Source organism: Puma concolor, chromosome C2 (assembly GCF_028749965.1).
Source record: "Puma concolor isolate L17-30 chromosome C2, mPumCon1.1.hap2, whole genome shotgun sequence".
Taxonomy (NCBI): Eukaryota; Metazoa; Chordata; class Mammalia; order Carnivora; family Felidae; genus Puma; species Puma concolor.
Window position 1 is genome coordinate 61153051 of NC_141675.1, and position 23855 is coordinate 61176905.

Below are 23855 nucleotides of genomic sequence, written 5' to 3' on the forward strand. Positions count from 1 at the left end.
CTTATTTTTATTTTTTTAAGTTTATTTATTTTGAGAGAGAGAGAGCACAAGTGGGGGAAGAACAGAGAAAGAGGGAGAGAGCGAGAATCCCAAGCAGGCTCTACACTGTCAGTGCAGAGCCCAGTGCAGGGCTTGAACTCACGAACCATGAGATCATGACCTGAGCTGAAATCAAGAGTTGGACGCTTAACTGACTGAGCCACCCAGACACCTCAGTTCTTAATCTATTTTATTTATTTATTTTTAAAGTACATTATTTTATCTTTAGAGAGAGAGAGAGAGAGAGAGAGCACAAACAGGTGAGGGGCAGAGAGGAAAGACAGAACCCCAAGCAGGCTCTGAGCCGTCTGCACAGAGCCTGATGTGGGGCTCAAACTCACAAACTGTAGATCATGACCTGAGCTGAGATTGAGAGTCAGAGGCTTGAGTGACCGAGCCACCCAGGTGTCCCTTAACCTATTTTAAATCATATAATCTTTCGGGAAAATAAAATCTGTTCAAAATGATGGTCTATCCCCTCCTCCTAAATGCATATGCCCATATATATATACAGAATCTTTCATATAATTTCTTTTAGTGTATAGACACGCGCATCTCCCAAACGTATGTATAGACTCAGAATCTGCAGGTTAAAAGTCCCTGTGGTATCTACTATGTACATTCACCCAGAGATATTCTCTTCTACCTTCTGGTTCTACCCTCTTTTCCTACATCTACATTAGTCTCTTCTTTTTATTTTATTTTATTTTATTTTATTTTATTTTATTTTATTTTTTTAATATATGAAATTTATTGTCAAATTGGTTTCCATACAACACCCAGTGCTCATCCCAAAAGATGCCCTCTTCAATGCCCATCACCTACCCTTCCCTCCCTCACATCGCCCATCAACCCTCAATTTGCTCTCAGTTTTTAAGAGTCTCTTATCATAAGCCTCTTCTTAACACTTCTTGTCCATGGTAAATGATCCCAGTTCCTTCAACCATCTTAACATCAGAACTCACTGATCCATAGCAGCCTCTTGATTCTCTCAGTCTTTGCACTTTCTCTCCAGGGGAGGATCATCATTCAGATTTTTTCAACTTTTGAAACCATAGTTGGATATGTTGACGGTGTGAAATCCAATAGCACTGGAGGGCTTTATTCGCAGCCCATCCCCCATCCCTCTAAACCTCAAGCCCTACTCCTCAGAGACAGCCTTTTTAAAATTATCTTTTAAATTTTTATTACTTGGAGACAGCCTTCTTTAACTCTTCCTGAGTCATGGATTTCTCCATGACACCAAATAATAGCAGTGTGTGTGTGTGTGTGTGTGTGTGTGTGTGTGTAAATATCACATATTGATCAAATGACTCTCCTTTGAATGAAAAGGCATTGCTTACATGCTCTTTCTCCCTTCTCATTCCTCCCAATCTAAACTTTTTTTTCTGGCCCTACTGGTTGTGATACTTTAAAATAATATACTTACACAACAATTATCATGTTATCAATTTAAGACAGTGTCTCTCTACTCATCAAAATGTAAGACAAATCCTCAGAATGGATCCAGTATTTCAGGTGTGTTCTACACTGTTACAGGCGCTGTGACCGCTTTCAAGTCACTTATTTTTGCATCGTGATTAAGTCACTCCATCAGGAATTTTGCTTACCTTGAGGCTCTGTGCAAAACTCTTAAATCTTACTCCCACGAACAAATAATCAAGCCAGACGTCTACCATCCTGCCTTCAAAAATCTGATGCTTTAAGCTAAGACTAGGATTTTCCTACTTTTTGTTCAAAGTTTCCAAGTATGACAATATAGTTTTGAATCCTAATTCAGTTATATTGACAATTCCTCCCTAATTTGTCCACATATCCCATGAGACATAATAGATGTTCAATAATTTTTTTTTTAATTTGTTGAACATTGTGGCTCAGCTAATAACTATTTATCCAGCTCATTGGTGGAGTTCATCAGCTAGGATAATATCCAAGAATATAGAACCCCATAAAAACTTGCCTCACTTCTGCATCGTTATTCACCCAATTGCAAATCTCATAAAATCCACAATGACATTTTATGAAACTTTTTCAAACATCTTATAGAAATAATTATGCTTCACGTATAGGGTAATCTCTCCATCTACCAACAATTATAACAAACTTAAAATGACCTAATCAACCCCTGGCAGATAAACAGCATTACCAATCCTTCTAACCCCAAGAATATATATTGATGAAGTAAGCTGGTTCTGTGGCAAGACTTTTTCATTAAAGAACCATTCTGGTTCTTAAACATTACTAAATTATTTCTATTTAAACTATTCTGGCAATACTCCAGAATATATGTATCCTCAAAAATATAAATACTATAATAACAAAGACTTGCAAATATTTTTCAATGTGCTCTAAATATAAATAGAATTGATAAACTTATTTTGAATGTTAAAGCCACAAGATTAGACGCATCTCCATCATTCTCAAACACTCATACTGCTTATAATCGTTATACCCTCATTGTTCAGAATCCTGTCTTATTTAGTATAGACTCCCTTCTAAAAAATAGAAACTAACTTCATGTCAGGATAATAATCTGGGGCATAATTGAATATAGATTAATAATAACTCAACAGCATTAATGGACTATAATTTTCACAGAATCATTTTCCACTGTGTTGTTCAAGTAATTTATATTGCCTTTAATATTTTATTGACACTTAGTTACATAAATTAAATGAAAAATTAAAAATTGATGAGTGATAACCTCTTGTCTATGATAGGTTAGTTCTTGCTATTAGCAGTCAAAACTAGAAATATGTTTTTATCAAAATGTGTATATTCATTACTTGTTCTTAAAATTAATTTTATTGTTCTGATTTCTCTTCTTCCTCTGAAGATCCCTTAACTCTCTTAATTAGTGATCCTTGATCCCTTTAAGTCCCCTCCCATCTTTAATTCTCTACTTTTTCTCTCTGTTGAGAATCAAAGCAACAATATTGATGTATTACCATCATTGCACAAAACAGTGTTCTAGTATTCTCTTAGAAATCATGTCACATACCATGTTTTCCAGTTTTTCTACGCTACCACATTCTATACAAATGGTTCTTAATCTTGACGTTAGAAACACCAATGGTACCTTAGAAATGACCTACTTGGGCCCTTCTGCCAGGTCTATTAAATCAGAATCTCTGAGGATGGGGCTCAGGCATTCGTGTTTTGTTTTCTTGTTTTTGTTTGTTCGTTTTTAATTTCCCAAGCATTTCTTTTGCATTCTACCTTGACTGCTTCTCTACATGGTTTTAAGGTCAGTGCTAATATCCTTGAACAAGAAATCTTTCTCTCAGCTTAGTCAGTAATATTATGTGGCTTGGCTTTAAACCAGATAACTATATTCCCCTTCTTTCCTCATCAGTCTTTATGCTTTTAATCACAAAAATATCTCACGTTAATTCAGTTTTATTAATCACATTCTTTGGCAAAATGTAACTTAAATATCTAGTTAGTATTTGAGAAGCCCGGGTTCTTCTCTGTTACGTTGAAATTGACTTCAGGGATAGAATTAGGCCACAGTGCAGAAAGACATATATTTAATCCCAATTTTCATTCCAGATTTCCTAGAGAGGTTTTCGTCATTCTCAGTAGGAAAAATAGATAGAATGACAAACATCTAAGCTTAAAACTTACAATTGAACAATTGATGCTTTTTTATTTTATATTTTCCACAAATTTTCATTTAAACTGCACATTCGGCTTTCATCATGATAGCTGAGAGCTTGTGATGTCCGTCCACACTCAGCCTTCCTAAGTCTAGTCCTTGAAATGGCATGTTTGGGAGCTTTCTATTTCTTCTCCATTTTTATATTAAAAGGAATGAGTACTCGAGCTTATGATTTAATAGCATGACAACATTTAGCTTTTTACGTAACGATGCGGACATATTTTTCTGCCTAAACTTCCCCTTGTTTCAACTGTTGGCCATTTAATAATGCAGGATTATCAAAGCAAATATTTTGTTATTTGTATACATTAGAACAAGAAGTCACTGGGCTGAGACCAGACACCTAGACCCCTCATTTTAATACTACTCCGAGTTGGCAGTTCAGGCATGCAATGTTACCTTTTCATTTCCTCACCTTTCTCCTAAAGGGAACCCTGCCAGCTCTGAAATTCTCTCAGTTCTGTCTAGAATGTACCGAGGTTGCTCAACCAACCTATTATCTGTGCATTCCAAAACAACAACAATTCAAACAGATTTAAGAAGGTGCACTCTGAAGATTGGACCAAAGAAATGTAGGACCTCACCATGTTGTCAGTCTAATTTTGCTGAAGAATTTTTTTCCCTGCTTCCTGCAAGAGACAGCATCATTTCACATAAACATAGTAAAACTGTACTAAACAGATATGAAAATAAATAAATAAAACTGTTATTTCGTCCTCTATTAGATTTGTAAATGGGTAACTTCATGGATGGGTGGATGCATGAATAGATGTACAGATAGATAAAGAATCTGTTTTTAGTGCACTTTCGAAAACCAAATCAGCATTATTTATATACTGGCAACATCTCCAAGTTTTTCTTTTAATTTTTTTTTAACATTTATTCATTTTTGAGAGACAGAGAGAGAAAAAGCGTGAGTGTGGGAAGGGCAGAGAGAGGGAGACAACAGAATCAAAAGCAGGCTCCGGGCTGAGCTGTCAGCACAGAGCCCAACACAGAGCTTCAACTCAGGAACTGTGAGATCATGACCTGAGCTGAAGTCAGACGCTTAACCGACTGAGCCACCCAGGCGCCCCTCCAAGTTTAATTCAAAGTAGGAGACAAAAGAGGTTTATAGTTTCCCAATAATGATATAAAAGTGAGGGAAAGAAAAGTAGAAAACAGACTCAGGTGGCTATCAAAGTGAGACCTGTTTGGCTTCATCAAACATTTGCTACTAACTCCTGCAGTCCTGTAGGGGATAGATATAAAATGAAACAAGAAAAAGGGAAAGAGAGTATGTATCACGAGGGGATTTTGAGGACAGCAGTACAGCCGCTCATCTCTCCAGGGTAATCCACAAAAATGGATAACCTACTTGCAGACGATAGCATAACAGGACCTGATGGAATTGGGTCTCCTGAATAGTCCTTTATGTTTTAACAAGCTTATTTATTTAGAATTTAAGCCTCTGGATAATCCACGAAAGCATCACCAGTGAACCCTTAAAGGCTATTTTGTTTGACATGATATATGCAAGCAAAAGTATTCTGCTGAATACCTCAGATAATGTTTTATCATAAAGTCATAGAACAGAGTTTCCTTTAAGGAATATTTTTACCAGTTTTTCCCCCCCAGGACTGAAGTCAAACCCAAAATATTGGCTGGAAATTAAAATCTTCTCTTGAGCTAATCATCTTTTTAAATTTTTTTTTCAACATTTATTTATTTTTTGGGACAGACAGAGACAGAGCATGAACGGGTGAGGAGCAGAGAGAGAGGGAGACACAGAATCAGAAACAGGCTCCAGGCTCTGAGCCATCAGCCCAGAGCCCGACGCGGGGCTCGAACTCACGGACGGTGAGATCGTGACCTGGCTGAAGTTGGACACTTAACCGACTGCACCACCCAGGCGCCCCGAGCTAATCATCTTTAAATTGTTACCATAACCATTATCTTCTCTGTTTTTTTTTTGTTTTTTTGTTTTCATTCTTTTCAATGAAAATGAGAGAAGATCTATAGCTCTAAGACTTAAATTTCTGTTAGGTGTTGGTTTGTATATTCTATTGCTGAACTAGAAAAAGTCAAAACCCTTCTAACTAACACTGAATTATTCGGCAAAAATCTCATTGATGTCCTAGTTCAGCCTTAATAAATTTAAATTTAATAAACTCAAGTTTAATACACTTAGCTAATACCAACATTTTATTTCAGGTGATTCCCTTTTTCAGAACAAAAGTTTACTTGGGATATTGAAAAAAAATCTCGGGGCGCCTGGGTGGCGCAGTCGGTTAAAGCGTCCGACTTCAGCCAGGTCACGATCTCGCGGTCCGTGAGTTCGAGCCCCGCGTCAGGCTCTGGGCTGATGGCTCAGAGCCTGGAGCCTGTTTCCGATTCTGTGTCTCCCTCTCTCTCTGCCCCTCCCCCGATCATGCTCTGTCTCTCTCTGTCCCAAAAATAAAAAAAAACTTTGAAAAAAAAAAAAGAAAGAAAAAAAATCTCAATTAAACTGACTTTTTTGCCCTTATCATTACTCACATAACAGAATTTTTCTTAGTCTTCAAAAAATTTTTTTTCTAATTTTGCTTTTCAAAGATCACCATTCCTATCTTATTTTACAAAGTAAACTTAAACAGTTCAAATTTCTTTCTTCCTCTCTCTCTCTCTTTCTTCTCTCTTGAGATCTATACTAATCACAGCTTTGAAGGAAACAAATGAAAACCAGCTGGAACAAGAGAACTCTGGTTCAAGTGTCATTACAGTCTAGGTTTTTGTAGGGGGCCTTTCTGCTTCAAAGGAACACAGTTCTGAACAGAACATCATTTCTGCTGCCTTGCTGAGTCTTCAAGGAGTGGGAACAATCTCCACAGATCCAAAAGAAAAAAGCGGAAAAAAGTAACAAACTTAACACGGAAAAGCTCCTACAACCAGGAGCTTAAGCCCTGGACCATCCGCTAGGTGCAGGCACCGAGGCAAGACTGTTCCATTAAACTGGACAAGAGAAAGGTAGCCGCAGGCAGCATCCTTGCTCGTTTCCACCTTCAGAAACCAACAGAAATTTCTGGAGGAAAGCACCTCCAGTTTAGTTCCTCAGAATGCCTAGAGTTTAGCAACAGTGACACATGAGGTGACAATAAAAGATAACAAAACATAAAAAGGAAACAAGTCACCAAGAGAAAGAATCACCAGAATAGCCAATATCAGATTTAGATCTTTCAAAGTCCAGATACTGGAATTATTACATAAGGACAGATAATAATTACGTTGAAATGAAAGACCTGGAAGTCAAAATCCCCAAAATGAGCAAGCACCAAGAGACTATCCCAAATTACCAGACAGTTAACAAAAATGTTTTAGAAGAAAAAAAAACGACATTAAAATAAAAAACTCAATGAATGGGTTATATAGACAGGGGCCACACCTCCTAAAGGTGGTCACACTTGCTAAAATACGTACAAAAAACCTGAACAAGGAATGGGAAAGAGATTCGTGGCATGAAATTTTTCTGAAAGACAGCTAAAAGAATGAATAAATGGTGAAATAGAGGCTGTGGTTTCTCAGTACTTTAAAGATGTCAAATATCATCATATTCAATCAAATTTCAGCCCAAATACTAGTGTATTTTTTTTCATGAAACATGAATATTGATCCTAAAATGTACTTGGAGGGATAAAATGCAGAAGACAGTTAAAACTGAAAAAGGGAAAGAAGAAGTAGAAAACGACCTACCAGGTATCAATAGTTATGCTGGATAGATAGTGCATTATGTAGGAAAAGACAAGTAGACTGATAGAAAGGATAAAGCATCCAGAAACAAATTCATATACATACAGTAATTCAAATGATGATAACAATAGCATTTCAAACCAGTGAGGGACAAATTATTGAAAAAGTAATTCGGATATCCATTTGTAGGAAAAAAAACTTTAGATAAACTGCAAAGGTAAATGCAAAATATATTCAACAACAGAAAAACTACTGGTAGAAAATAAAGGAGATATTTCATATTTTATAAACAGGAAGTGTGGAAGACATTCCTAAGCTAGATGCAAAATCTAGAGCCATAAAGAAAATCATTTCTTATATGCTTGAAGCAAGTGAAATATTGCATTATCTATAATAAAGGAAAATCAAAATATTTTTCAAACTACTACAAATCAATAAGAAAAAGACAAGAGCTAATAAGATGAAGGTCATGATCAGGTAATACACCCCCCAAAAATAAATAAGTAAAAAGAAATCTGAAAAAGAAACTCATCATAGGTTTTTGTCCATCAGATTCACACACAAAAAAGTGAACACATTAATAGCATCCATTATTGACACGATTGGAGAAACAGGCATATTTACACATGTCTGATGAGTATATCGACAAGTACAATGTTTCTAGATCTAAATCAGGATTATTTAAAAAAATTAATGTTTATTTTTGAGAGAGAGAGAGAGAGAGAGAGAGAAACAGAATGAGTGGGGGAGGGGCAGAGAGAGAGGGAGACACAGAATTGGAAGCAGGCTCCAGGCTCTCAGCCATCAGCACAGAGCCCAATGCGGGGCTCAAATTCTGACTGGTGAGATCATGATGTGAGCCGAAGTCGGATGCTTAACCAACAGCCACCCAGGCGCCCCGAAATCAGCAATATTTAAAAAAAAAATATTTAAGGAATGCATCTCTGTTGACCCAAGAGCATTCATTCTAGGGACTTATATTAGTAACTTATCACAAAGATATTAACAGACAGTGTTTTTTTTTTTTTTCAACTTTTTTTTATTTATTTTTGGGACAGAGAGAGACAGAGCATGAACAGGGGAGGGGCAGAGAGAGAGGGAGACACAGAATCGGAAACAGGCTCCAGGCTCCGAGCCATCAGCCCAGAGCCTGACGCGGGGCTCGAACTCACGGACCGCGAGATCGTGACCTGGCTGAAGTCGGACGCTTAACCGACTGCGCCACCCAGGCGCCCCAACAGACAGTGTTTTAAAGTGTGTGTGTGTGTGTGTGTGTGTGTGTGTGTGTGTGTGTGTGTAAGACGGTTTATAAAGGTTGGGGCACCTGGGTGGTTCAGTTGGTTAAGCTTATCACTTTGGCTCAGGTCATGATCTCAGGGCTCAGGTCATGATCTCCTGGTTTGTGAGTTTGAGCCCCCCATCAGGCTGTCAGCACAGAGCCCAGTTTGGATCCTCTGTCCCCTTCTCTCTCTGCCCCTCCCTCACTCATGCTCGCACATGCTCTCTCTCTCTCTCTCTCTCTCTCTCTCAAAAATAAACAGAAAAAAATTTTAAAAAGATTGTTTATAACAGTAAAAACTTAGAAATATCTTTTACAATCAACAGGTGCTTGATAATAAAGTTATGACTACCTATTACTATGGATTACTATGCAGCAAGTAAAAATTCAGGTCTCTGTGTAGTCACACAGAAAGATCTCCAGGAGCTATTATTTAAGGAAAACCAAGCTGCAGAAAAAATATGTCTTGTATGATACCATTTACATAAAAATTAATAATAAATACTACCTTGTATTTATATACAGGATATACACAGGAAAGTATATATAGTATTATATATAGTATATATACTATATATACTATTATATATAGTATTACATATACTATACTATATACTATTATATATAGTATATACTATATACTATTATATATAGTATATACTATATACTATTATATATAGTATTATATAAAATACTATAATACAATACAACATAACATAATAAAATAAAATATATTATATTATTATATATACATAATATATAATACAGTCAACCCTTGAACAACATGGGCTTGAACTCTGCAGGCCCACTTATATGTGATTTTTTTTATATATAAATTCAGTACAGTACTGCAAATGTATTTACTCTTCCTTATGTTTCCTTATCATTGCCTTTTCTCCACCTTACTTTGTGGTAAGAATACAGTCTATAATACATAAAATATACAAAATATGTGTTAATCAACTACTTATGATTAACTTACTTATCAGTAAGACCTAGTCAACAGTAGTAGGCTACTGGTAGTTAAGTATTTGAGGAGTGAAAAGTTACACAGGAAGTTTTGGCTATGTGTGGGGTAAGTGCCTCTAACTCCCACACTATTTAAGGGCCAACTGTATAACAAAAATTATGAGAAGATATACATCAAGGGTTAATAATGGCTGTTTCTTGGGAGAGAAATGGATTTGAAGGGGAAATAAACAAAAGGAATATCCATTTTTTGCACTACATTTTTCCTCATTTATAATTTTTATGGAAAGGCATTAACCTATTTACCTGTGTAGTTTTTTTTTTTTTAATGTTTATTTATTTTTGAGACAGAGAGAGACAGGAACGGGGGAGGGTCAGAGAGCGAGGGAGACACAGAATCTGAAGCAGGCTCCAGGCTCTGAGCTGTCAGCACAGAGCCCGACGTGGGGCTCGAACTTACGGACCGTGAGACCATGACCTGAGCCAAAGTCGGATGCTTAACCGACTGAGCCACCCAGGCGCCCCTTTACCTGTGTAGTTTAAACAAAATGAAAATGGCTTTGTTTCTGGATGAACAGAGGGAAGTTGAGGAGGAAGAGTACACAGAAGGAAAAGGAAGACAAGCAGGTAAGATATAATCATAACACAAAGTCTCACTTTGTATTTTTCTTATCAACTTTGGGTCTACAATGTAGAAATCAGGGTCTGAAAAAAATCAGAACCTTAAACAAACATTCCTAAAATTTTTATGGAATCACAAAAGACCCTGAATAATTACAGCAGTCTTGAAAAAGAAAAAGAAAGCTGGAGGCATCACAATTCCAAACGTCAAGCTATGTTATGAAGTTGCAATCATGAAAACGGTATGGTACTGGCACAAAAACAGACACATAGATCAATGGAACAGAAAACCCAGAAGTGGACCCAACTTCTGGCCAACTATATGGCCAACTAATCTTTGACAAAGCAGAAAAGAATATCCATTAACAAAGACACTCTCTTCAACAAATGGTGTTGGAAAAACTGGACAGCAACATGCAGAAGAATGAAATTTTCTTATACCATACACAAAAATAAATTCAAAATGGATGAAAGACCAATATGTGACACAGGAAACCATCAATAGCCTAGAGAACACAGGCAGCAACCTCTTTGACGTTGGCCTGACCAACTTCTTACCAGACACATCTCTGGAGGCAAGGGAAACAAAAGCACAACTGAGCTATTGGGACTTCATCCAGATAAGGAACAAAGGAAATAGTAAAGGAAACAATCAACAAAACTGAAAGGCAGCCTGTGGAATGGGAGAAGATATTTGCAAATTACATCTCTGATAAAGGGTTGGAATCAAAGATCTGTAAAGAACTTATCAAACTCAACACCCCTCCAAAAAAATCCAGTGAAGAAATGGGCAGAAGACATGAGTAGACATTTTTTCCAAAGAAGACATACAGATAGCTAACAAACACATGAAAAGATACTCAACATCACTCACCATCAGGGAATGACAATTCAAAACTACAATAAGCTACCACCTCACACCTGTCAGAATGGCTAAAGTTTACAACACAAGAAACAACCAGTGTCGATGAGGATGTGGAGAGAGGGGAACCGTCTTATACTATTGGGAATGCAATGCAAACTGGTGCAGCCGCTGTGAAAAACAGTATGAGTTTCCTCAAAAAGTTAAAAATAGAACTATACTATGAACCAGCAATTGCATTAGTATACTAGGTATTTACCCAAAGTATACAAAAATATTGATTTGAAGGGGCACATGCACCCTAATGTTTACAGCAGCATTATCAGGAATAGCCAAATTATGGAAAGAGCCAATGTGCCCATCAACTGATGAATGGATAAAGAAGATGTGGTATATAGATACAATGGACTATTACTCAACCATCAAAAAGAATGAAATCTTGCCATTTACAGTGATGTGGATGGAGCTAGAGGGTATTATGATAAGCAAAGTAAGTCAGTCAGAGAAAGACAAATACCATATGATTTCACTCATATGTTGAATTTAGAAAAACAAAACAGATGAACATAGGGGAAGTGGTGGTGGGGGGCGGGGGGAGAAGAAAGCAAGCCATAAGAGAGTCTTAGCTATTGAGAACAAACTGAGGGTTGATAGAGGGGAGGTGGGTGAAGGATGGGCTAAATGGATGATGGGTATTAAGGAGGGCACTTGTTCTGTTATGCACTGGCTGTTTTAAGTGATGAATCACTAAATTCTACTCCTGAAGCCAATATTACACTATATGTAACTAGAATTTAAATAAAAATTTGAAGAAAAAAAAAAGAAAAATCACAACCTTAAATGAAGGATTAAGTTCCCAAGTGACATGATTCTGATGGGCAAATCAGGTGAAGAGCCTAAAAGAGTTAGGAGCAATAGAAGAGGCTAATCAGGCTCATGGGTTGCAATGTTGGCCTCCAGCAGAGAGATCTCTGCTAGGCTTTGAAAATCCTTTTACTCCCCATGGTAATTCCTCCTCCAAATCCCCAAGTTACTGACCCCCAGCAGGGTGCTGTCATTAGTGAAGTTTAGGAGTCTAAAGCAAAATGCAAATGGACTATTATTTAGTATGGTACCAAATTTACCAAATTCTAAAGGGATAAATTTATTTAATCATCACTGGAAAATGGTACTGCAGCAGTCTTCCAAAAAAATAAAATAAAATAAAATAAACCCACCGCCTGAAGCCTCAGATCATTTTTGGAAGAAATTATTTAGATCTAAATTGCTTTGGTCTGAAAGTCTCTAACTCATTGACAAAAAATATGATTCATTCAAAGGCTCTTTGAAAAAAAAAAGATGTTGTCTTTCATTTGCCCTGTTCCTTTACCCTAGTCCCATAAAACATCCAAAAGAATTGTACAGCAATAAAGCAAAGGCTTAACCGGGTAGTAGAAAGCCCTGTTGTTTGTTATAAAGACGTAAAGACTAAGATTACTATGCCTTTATCAAAGTGAAATGGATTTAGACTAATGTAAAAGACAGCATGACAAGCTTTATTACAACGTAATGGTTTAGAAGTCAAAGCAAAAATAGAATGATAAAACAGCTGTGGGAGAGGCTAGGTAGTCTTAACATTGATGATACCTATACACAATCAATTGTGACTCTGACGACTTTTTTTTTTTTTTTTCACTCGCTTTTAAAGTTATAAAACCCTTTGTGCATTAAAACCGCAGTGGGGATCGAGGGAAGATGGCGGCATAGGAGGACGCTGGGCTCACCACGCGTCCTGATGATCACTTAGATTCCACCTACACCTGCCTAAATAACCCAGAAAACCGCCAGAGGATTAGCAGAACGGAGTCGCCGGAGCCAAGCGCAGACGAGAGGCCCACGGAAGAGGGTAGGAAGGGCGGCGAGGCGGTGCGCGCTCCACGGACTGGCGGGAGGGAGCCGGGGCGGAGGGGCGGCTCGCCGGCCAAGCAGAGCCCCCGAGTCTGGCTTGCAAAAAGCGGAGGGGCCTGACGGACTGTGTTCCAACAGCAAGCGCGACTTAGCATCTGGGAGGTCATAAGTTAACAGCTCTGCTCAGAAAGCGGGAAGGCTGGAGGACAAAGGGAAGGAGAGCTGCTGAGCTCCCGGACGACAGAGCTCAGTTTGGTGGGGAACAAAGGCGCTCGCCAGCGCCATCTCCCCCGCCCATCCCCCAGCCAAAATCCCAAAGAGAACCAGTTCCTGCCAGGGAACTTGCTCGCTCCGCGCAAACACCTAACTCTGCACTTCTGCAGAGCCAAACCTCCGGCAGCGGATCTGACTCCCTCCTGCTGCCACAGGGCCCCTCCTGAAGTGGATCACCTAAGGAGAAGCAAGCTAAGCCTGCCCCTCCTGCCCCTGTGCACCTTGCCTACCCACCCCAGCTAAGACGCCAGATCCCCAGCATCACAAGCCTGGCAGTGTGCAAGTAGCCCAGACAGGCCACCCCACCCCACAGTGAATCCCGCCCCTAGGAGAGGGGAAGAGAAGGCATGCACCAGTCTGACTGTGGACACAGCGGTGGGCTGGGGGCAGACATCAGGTCTGACTGCGGCTCCGCCCACCAACTCCAGTTATACACCACAGCACAGGAGAAGTGCCCTGCAGGTCCTCACCACGCCAGGGACTATCCAAAATGACCAAGCGGAAGAATTCCCCTCAGAAGAATCTCCAGGAAATAACAACAGCTAATGAGCTGATCAAAAAGGATTTAAATAATATAACAGAAAGTGAATTTAGAATAATAGTCATAGAATTAATCGCTGGGCTTGAAAACAGTGTAGCTGACAGCAGAGAATCTCTTGCTACAGAGATCAAGGGACTAAGGAACAGTCACGAGGAGCTGAAAAACGCTTTAAACGAAATGCATAACAAAATGGAAACCACCACGGCTCGGATTGAAGAGGCAGAGGAGAGAATAGGTGAACTAGAAGATAAAGTTATGGAAAAAGAGGAAGCTGAGAAAAAGAGAGATAAAAAAAATCCAGGAGTATGAGGGGAAAATTAGAGAACTAAGTGATACACTAAAAAGAAATAATATATGCATAATTGGTATCCCAGAGGAGGAAGAGAGAGGGAAAGGTGCTGAAGGGGTACTTGAAGAAATTATAGCTGAGAACTTCCCTGAACTGGGGAAGGAAAAAGGCATTGAAATCCAAGAGGCACAGAGAACTCCCTTCAGACGTAACTTGAATCGATCTTCTGCACGACATATCATAGTGAAACTGGCAAAATACAAGGATAAAGAGAAAATTCTGAAAGCAGCAAGGGGTAAACGTGCCCTCACATATAAAGGGAGACCTATAAGACTCGTGACTGATCTCTCTTTTGAAACTTGGCAGGCCAGAAAGAATTGGCAAGAGATTTTCAGTGTGCTAGACAGAAAAAATATGCAGCCAAGAATCCTATATCCAGCAAGTCTGTCATTTAGAATAGAAGGAGAGATAAAGGTCTTCCCAAACAAACAAAAACTGAAGGAATTTGTCACCACTAAACCAGCCCTCCAAGAGATCCTAAGGGGGACCCTGTGAGACAAAGTACCAGAGACATCACTACAAGCATAAAACATACAGACATCACAATGACTCTAAACCCATATCTTTCTATAATAACACTGAATGTAAATGGATTAAATGCGCCAACCAAAAGACATAGGGTATCAGAATGGATAAAAAAACAAGACCCATCTATTTGCTGTCTACAAGAGACTCATTTTATACCTGAGGACACCTTTAGATTGAGAGTGAGGGGATGGAGAACTATTTATCATGCGACTGGAAGCCAAAAGAAAGCTGGAGTAGCCATACTTCTATCAGACAAACTAGACTTTAAATTAAAGGCTGTAACAAGAGATGAAGAAGGGCATTATATAATAGTGACAGGGTCTATCCATCAGGAAGAGCTAACAATTATAAATGTCTATGCGCCGAATACTGGAGCGCCCAAATATATAAAACAATTACTCATAAACATAAGCAACCCTATTGAGAAGAATGTGGTAATTGCAGGGGACTTTAACACCCCACTTACAGAAATGGATAGATCATCTAGACACACGGTCAATAAAGAAACAAGGGCCCTGAATGAGACATTGGATCAGATGGACTTGACAGATATATTTAGAACTCTGCATCCCAAAGCAACAGAATATACTTTCTTCTCGAGTGCACATGGAACATTCTCCAAGATAGATCATATACTGGGGCACAAAACAGCCCTTCATAAGTTTACAAGAATTGAAATCATACCATGCATACTTTCAGACCACAATGCTATGAAGCTTGAAATCAACCACAGAAAAAAGTCTGGAAAACCTCCAAAAGCATGGAGGTTAAAGAACACCCTACTAACGAATGAGTGGGTCAACCAGGCAATTAGAGAAGAAATGAAAAAATATATGGAAACAAACGAAAATGAAAATACAACAATCCAAATGCTTTGGGACGCAGCGAAGGCAGTCCTGAGAGGAAAATACATTGCAATCCAGGCCTATCTCAAGAAACAAGAAAAATCCCAAATACAAAATCTAACAGCACACCTAAAGGAAATTGAAGCAGAACAGCAAAGGCAGCCTAAACCCAGCAGAAGAAGAGAAATAATAAAGATCAGAGCAGAAATAAACAATAGAGAATCTAAAAAAACTGTAGAGCAGATCAACGAAACCAAGAGTTGGTTTTTTGAAAAAATAAACAAAATTGACAAACCTCTAGCCAGGCTTCTCAAAAAGAAAAGGGAGATGACCCAAATAGATAAAATCATGAATGAAAATGGAATTATTACAAACAATCCCTCAGAGATACAAACAATCATCAGGGAATACTATGAAAAATTATATGCCAACAAATTGGACAACCTGGAAGAAATGGACAAATTCCTGAACACCCACACTCTTCCAAAACTCAATCAGGAGGAAATAGAAAGCTTGAACAGACCCATCACCAGCGAAGAAATTGAATCGGTTATCAAAAATCTCCCAACAAATAAGAGTCCAGGACCAGATGGCTTCCCAGGGGAGTTCTACCAGACGTTTCAAGCAGAGATAATACCTATCCTTCTCAAGCTATTCCAAGAAATAGAAAGGGAAGGAAAACTTCCAGACTCATTCTATGAAGCCAGTATTACTTTGATTCCTAAACCAGACAGAGACCCAGTAAAAAAAGAGAACTACAGGCCAATATCCCTGATGAATATGGATGCCAAAATTCTCAATAAGATACTAGCAAATCGAATTCAACGGCATATAAAAAGAATTATTCACCATGATCAAGTGGGATTCATTCCTGGGATGCAGGGCTGGTTCAACATTTGCAAATCAATCAACGTGATACATCACATTAACAAAAAAAAAGAGAAAAACTATATGATCCTGTCAATCGATGCAGAAAAGGCCTTTGACAAAATCCAGCACCCTTTCTTAATAAAAACCCTTGAGAAAGTCGGGATAGAAGGAAGATACTTAAAGATCATAAAAGCCATTTATGAAAAGCCCACAGCTAACATCATCCTCAACGGGGAAAAACTGAGAGCTTTTTCCCTGAGATCAGGAACACGACAGGGATGCCCACTCTCACCGCTGTTGTTTAACATAGTGCTAGAAGTTCTAGCATCAGCAATCAGACAACAAAAGGAAATCAAAGGCATCAAAATTGGCAAAGATGAAGTCAAGCTTTCGCTTTTTGCAGATGACATGATATTATACATGGAAAATCCGATAGACTCCACCAAAAGTCTGCTAGAACTGATCCATGAATTCAGCAAAGTGGCAGGATACAAAATCAAGGTACAGAAATCAGTTGCATTCTTATACACTAACAATGAAGCAACAGAAAGACAAATAAAGAAACTGATCCCATTCACAATTGCACCAAGAAGCATAAAATACCTAGGAATAAATCTAACCAAAGATGTCAAGGATCTGTATGCTGAAAACTATAGAAAGCTTATGAAGGTAATTGAAGAAGATTTAAAGAAATGGAAAGACATTCCCTGCTCATGGATTGGAAGAATAAATATTGTCAAAATGTCAATACTACCCAAAGCTATCTACACATTCAATGCAATCCCAATCAAAATTGCACCAGCATTCTTCTCGAAACTAGAACAAGCCATCCTAAAATTCATATGGAACCACAAAAGGCCCCGAATAGCCAAAGTAATTTTGAAGAAGAAGACCAAAGCAGGAGGCATCACAATCCCAGACTTTAGCCTCTACTACAAAGCTGTCATCATCAAGACAGCATGGTATTGGCACAAAAACAGACACATAGACCAATGGAATAGAATAGAAACCCCAGAACTAGACCCACAAACGTATGGCCAACTCATCTTTGACAAAGCAGGAAAGAACATCCAATGGAAAAAAGACAGTCTCTTTAACAAATGGTGCTGGGAGAACTGGACAGCAACATGCAGAAGGTTGAAACTAGACCACTTTCTCACACCATTCACAAAAATAAACTCAAAATGGATAAAGGACCTGAATGTGAGACAGGAAACCATCAAAACCTTAGAGGAGAAAGCAGGCAAAGACCTCTCTGACCTCAGCCGTAGCAATCTCTTACTCGACACATCCCCAAAGGCAAGGGAATTAAAAGCAAAAGTGAATTACTGGGACCTTATGAAGAGAAAAAGCTTCTGCACAGCAAAGGAAACAACCAACAAAACTAAAAGGCAACCAACGGAATGGGAAAAGATATTTGCAAATGACATATCGGACAAAGGGCTAGTATCCAAAATCTATAAAGAGCTCACCAAACTCCACACCCGAAAAACAAATAACCCAGTGAAGAAATGGGCAGAAAACATGAATAGACACTTCTCTAAAGAAGACATCCGGATGGCCAACAGGCACATGAAAAGATGTTCAGCGTCGCTCCTTATCAGGGAAATACAAATCAAAACCACAGTCAGGTATCACCTCACGCCAGTCAGAGTGGCCAAAATGAACAAATCAGGAGACTATAGATGCTGGAGAGGATGTGGAGAAACGGGAACCCTCTTGCACTGTTGGTGGGAATGCAAATTGGTGCAGCCGCTCTGGAAAGCAGTGTGGAGGTTCCTCAGAAAATTAAAAATAGACCTACCCTATGACCCAGCAATAGCACTGCTAGGAATTTATCCAAGGGACACAGGAGTACTGATGCATAGGGGCACTTGTACCCCAATGTTCATAGCAGCACTCTCAACAATAGCCAAATTATGGAAAGAGCCTAAATGTCCATCAACTGATGAATGGATAAAGAAATTGTGGTTTATATACACAATGGAATACTACGTGGCAATGAGAAAAAATGAAATATGGCCTTTTGTAGCAACGTGGATGGAACTGGAGAGTGTGATGCTAAGTGAAATAAGCCATACAGAGAAAGACAGATACCATATGGTTTCACTCTTATGTGGATCCTGAGAAACTTAACAGGAACCCATGGGGGAGGGGAAGGAAAAAAAAAAAAAAAAAGAGGTTAGAGTGGGAGAGAGCCAAAGCATAAGAGACTGTTGAGAACTGAGAGCAAACTGAGGGTTGATGGGGGGTGGGAGGGAGGAGAGGGTGGGTGATGGGTATTGAGGAGGGCACCTTTTGGGATGAGCACTGGGTGTTGTATGGAAACCAATTTGACAATAAATTTCATATATAAATAAAAAAAAAATAAATAAAATAAAAAATTAAAAAAAAAAAAACAAAAAACCGCAGTGGGTAACTGATGTCAGCCTTCTCTGGCTCTCAAATGATCTCAAGGAGAAACCAAAAACAAGAAGCAGAAAACCAGTTAAGCAGAAGCATGCAGGCAGTATTTTTGAACAATCATATATGATAGAAACACATGTATTAAGATGACCTAAGGGGTCTTTCACACATCTGTGTGGAAATCAGTAAACCTTAATTTTTACAACCAAAGTCTGCCTTGTGACACGCAATTATACCTTGGAGAACTGCTTGTGAGCATGTATACCCTTCCCCTCGTGTTGTATACAATCCGCTATAAATTGACAAACTTTGGGGGCGCCTGGGTGGCTCAGTCGGTTAAGCCTCGGACTTCGGCTCAGGTCATGACCTCGCGGTCTGGGGGTTCGAGCCCCACATCGGGCTCTGTGCTGACCGCTCAGAGCCTGGAGCCTGTTTCAGATTCTGTGTCTCCCTCTCTCTGACCCTCCCCCACTCATGCTCTGTCTCTCTGTGTCTCAAAAATAAATAAACGTTGGGGCGCCTGGGTGGCTCAGTCGTTAAGCATCCGACTTCAGCTCAGGTCACCATCTCGCGGTCCGTGAGTTCGAGCCCCGCGTCGGGCTCTGGGCTGGTGGCTCAGAGCCTGGAGCCTGCTTCAGATTCTGTGTCTCCCTCTCTCTCTGCCCCTCCCCCGTTCATGCTCTGTCTCTCTCTGTCTCTAAAATAAATAAACGTTAAAAAAAAATTAAAAAAATAAACGTTAAGAAAAAATTAAAAAAATAATAATAAATAAATAAATAAATAAATAGACAAACTTTGGAGCAGTTCTTCAGAACAACCTGAAATCCTGTCTCCCAGGGTAGAATCTTCAATAAGACAAATTAAGTGTTTACTAATCCACTCTAAGATGGGCTTTTTTTTTCTTTTACTCAACACTTTCATGGAATTCTGTAATGATAAAATACTTGTTATTTGTTTCGTATTTATGTTTGATAAAGACTCATTCATTTAAGATGTATGGACGAGTTACTCTGTGTTTGGCACAATTCAAAAAAGATATAATAGTCCTTAACCTCATCGATCCCATCGGCTAATTGATAGTTACACTATTTTATATGTCCCATTTAACGTGTTTAAGTACATTAATATGTGCTATGCCCTGGGAAACAGAAAAAAACGAACTCAACAAATAACCTTTGTTCTTAAGGACTCAAAATGTAGGAAAAGATACATGTATAACCTTTGAGTACACAAAGCACATTACGTTCAATTCAGTAGTGGAAGTTATATCCAAGTGCTCAAACATCTCAAAAAATAAAACAATTAAATGTGATGAGGACATCAATAACGTTTTCAGTCTGAGTTTTTTGGTACTCTAGATTCATAGTAACATGTCTTCCCTTCAAGGTGTCAACAAATAACCACAGAACAAACACTACAAGGTCCCAGACGCTAGGGATACCAAGGATACAAGCCAAAAAGACACCGCCCCCTGCTTAAGGAAGCAAACTAACAGTTAATTTTGAAACAACAGGATACATGTTCCAATAAGAGACACACAGGTGCAACTGGAGTGTGGAGAAGCAAACGACGAAGTCTGTGTGAAAGACTCCAGAAAGTCTGAGACTGAGGGTGAAAAGACATTTGTCAATTGATCATCAAGGAGAGGGAACTAAAGGCAGAAGCAAGCATGCTGCAGAGCCCTGAGGCAGCAGGGTGGGAACAGCCAACTGGGATATGGCTGAAGCCTTAAATGAATGAAAGAGAAAAGCAGGAAATAAAGTGGGGCTGACAGACTGGGAGAGGGCTTTGTATGAAAGGTTAAGAATTCTGGAGTTGATATTTAGACAGAGGACTGGATAAAGTGCTAAAAAAGCTTTTTTTTTTTTTTTTTTTTTTTTTTTTTTTTTTTTTACAAACCGCTTCATTAGCAGGATAAAGGGCAGACTGGAGTCAGATCATCGGGATGTAGGGAGAAATGTTAGGAAATCTTTGTTATATTTTGGGTAAAAGAAAATGAGAGTTTGAACTAACAGCAGTGGCAGCAGAGAGGGAGAGGTGAGGCTGATAAACCTATTTGGATGGTAGAATCAACCAGAATTGGGAGAAGATTGACACAATAGGTATTATAGCAAAATATACAAATTTGGCAGGACTTGTGAGTGGGATGAGGCGAAGGAGTTGAAGATGAGTTTCTGTTTAGATTTTACATATACACGTATCACTTTAGAATAAAATAAAAAGTCAGATTCACTGAAAGTCTCAGGTGGGGCCTGTTCCCATAAGCCTATAGCCCTGAGCCCCTTCTTCTCTTCACAACCAAGTGTCTTGAAATCTATCACATGTTAACTGGATCTATAAATTAGGCATTATGTACAATGAAAGTTCGACAGAGAAACAAATGACAAGATTATTAGAGATTCAGAAATTTTCCTAAGGGGAGTATGGGTAGTAAATAATGTGGTCAGGATTCAACCTGGATGCCTGGTTCTGGTACCATGTTTTTGTCTGACATTTAAAAAATATCCCATCAACATCACCAAATGGAAATGTACTTAATGAACTTGATAGTCTTCAGGTTAACTTAAATTTCTAATTTACCGAATTTCTTCAATATAAAAAAAATAACTAATTAGCTGTGCCTATTCCACATCTTACAATTACCAAGCAACATTTCCCTATCGCTATTTTTTTTTTTTTCTATTGCATTAGTGAGAACTTTGGAAACTCTCCAGATGTGAGCTTCTGAGAGTGCAGCTATAAAGATTAAATCCACGAGTATATCATTTAGAAAAGTTTTTTAAGGAAATACTTTGTCTACTTACCCAGGACTATGCTTAAGTTACCATAAATATCTTTTCCTAATTTAGATTTCCAAAGACACAGTAGTTAGCCAGTATATTTTAAAAATCTACACCATCCCCCAGAGGAATTCAGGACCAAGGATAGATTTAGGGAGGAACCCAGGAGGCAGAAGTAAATACTTACAATGTACGATATCGCTTACTTTATCTTTGGAGAAGCTGAAAAGTTGTTTTCTTGCAGCAAAGAATTGGACAGCTATTACGCTGGCTGAGTGACCCCAGAGGACACCAACCGGTTTAGAGACAACATAGGGGTTCCAAAGGCAAACTTTATTGTTGATGCCAGCAGTTGCTAACCAGAATTAGAAAGGAAAAAAAAGTGCTTTTAGTACATGAATAACCCGTAACATTTTCTTTTTGAAATGAGTGCATGTCGCACATCTGCAGGTTCTTAAATGCTTTCTGAGCACTAATGCACCCTGCCTGGAAGAAAGGAAGATCATGGCAAACTAACGGGCCTGAGTTCTATTACCGGAAATGGTGGAAATGGAAGGAGACGTGAGGAAGGAGTATTCATGGGGCCACAGGACAAGAGAGTCCCATTTAGGAGGCAGCCAATGGCCCAGCCAGGAGGCCACAAAATCCTGCTTCTCAGTCCTCATGCTTTCCTTCTACTGCTAGCACGGCCTAGGAATATACACCAAGTTACAGTCAGTTATCCCAGGAGTAAGAAAGAACTAAACCAATATTTAAAGTTTCCAAATTAATGAAAAAGATATAGAAACAAATTATTTCCACTGCCATATAAACAATTGAATATTTACAAGCACACAAACAGCAGAATTATATTTTTGACCTGCTCTATTGAGAGAACAAGATATTTTTGAACATGAATTGGTTTTATTCAGGGAGCACATCAAGAGCATGCGGAACAGTGGTGTTTCTGGTTTGTTTTTCTCTTCTTTGGGGCCGACTGTAGAGCTGAACTTATTCACTGTTCTCTTTCCAGCACTATGCCGGGTAGTGCTGACAGTGTGTAGGGTTGAAATAATCAATCGATGAATCAATGAAATAGTTGATATTTGCATCCTTCCAAACTCAATTCGCTAACCCAACCTTATCAGATAGATCTATAATTCTCTTTGAAAGGTGAATATTGGCATATTCCTGAGTTGAGTTTCTATTCAAGGTATCTTTTTTTTTTTTTTTTTTTTTTATTCAAGGTATCTTTTACTGTGATTGTCAGCCATGATTATTAGGGATTTTAGAGACTCAGCCTCCTAGCTGATACCAATACTCTTCATGTGAGTGATAATTGTTAAATGAGGGTTATTAATATGACCCATTCCAAAGGCCATGTATGGCCATTCTCTACAACTACTCTATTAAGTTTTAGTGCCTCACTTTTTCATAGTGTTTGAACTAATGTATATACCATATGAAATCATCAGCTTTCAAAACATCACATATTTTAAATAGTTAGTGCCCGAAACTTTATAGCTTATTTCCTCAGCTAAAATATACTCTTTCATAGCAAAAAAAGAACTCTCATTTTAAACTAAAACTAGGGTAATCTGAAAATGTTCAAAAAGCAGTGGGGGTTGCATTCTGAACAGTGAAAACCTTCTATATTTCATAGTTCTGGTGTAGGTGTGTTGTGGCTATAGAAGCAGCAGCAGCAGCCACAGTAGTAGTAGTAGTTGTAGTCATAGTAGTGGTAGTAGTAGTAATTGGAGTAGTGGCAGTAGTAGTGGTAGTAGTGGTGGTGGTGGTGGTTGTAGTAGTGGTACTGGTAGTAGTGGTGGTGGTGGTGGTTGTAGTAGTGGTAGCGGTAGTAGTAGTAGTAGTGGTGGTTGTAGTAGTGGTGATAGTACTAGTAGTAGCAGTGGTGGTGCTTGTAGTAGTAGTAGTGTGGTGGTGGTAGTAGTAATAGTAGTAGTGGTAGCTGTAGTAGCAGCAGTGGTGGTGGTGGTAGTGGTAGTAGTTGTAGTAGTGGTGGTGGTTGTAGTAGTAGTAGTAGTGGTGGTGGTGGTGGTGGTAGTAGTGGCCGTAGTAGTTGTAGTGGTGGTGGTTGTAGTAGTAGTAGTGTGGTGGTGGTAGTAATAATTGTAGTAGTGGTGGTGGTAGTAGTTGTGGTGGTAGTAGTAATAGTAGTAGTGGTAGCCGTAGTAGCAGCAGCGGTGGTGGTGGTGGTAGTAGCAGCAGCAGCCGCAACAGTAGCAGCAGGAGGTTGAGCA

At 38.9% G+C, this 23855-nt stretch overlaps 1 protein-coding gene across 2 annotated transcripts in view; it reads right to left on the bottom strand.

Annotated features, from left to right (window-relative positions):
* Positions 1 to 23855, bottom strand: part of WDR49 (WD repeat domain 49) — a 153736-nt gene that overhangs the window by 83182 nt on the left and 46699 nt on the right. For both annotated transcript variants that reach the window (XM_025913596.2, XM_086674666.1), the window contains exon 6: positions 21822 to 21970. In XM_025913596.2, coding sequence (XP_025769381.2) covers positions 21822 to 21970 — 149 coding nt within the window. The remainder of the gene's footprint in view (positions 1 to 21821; positions 21971 to 23855) is intronic.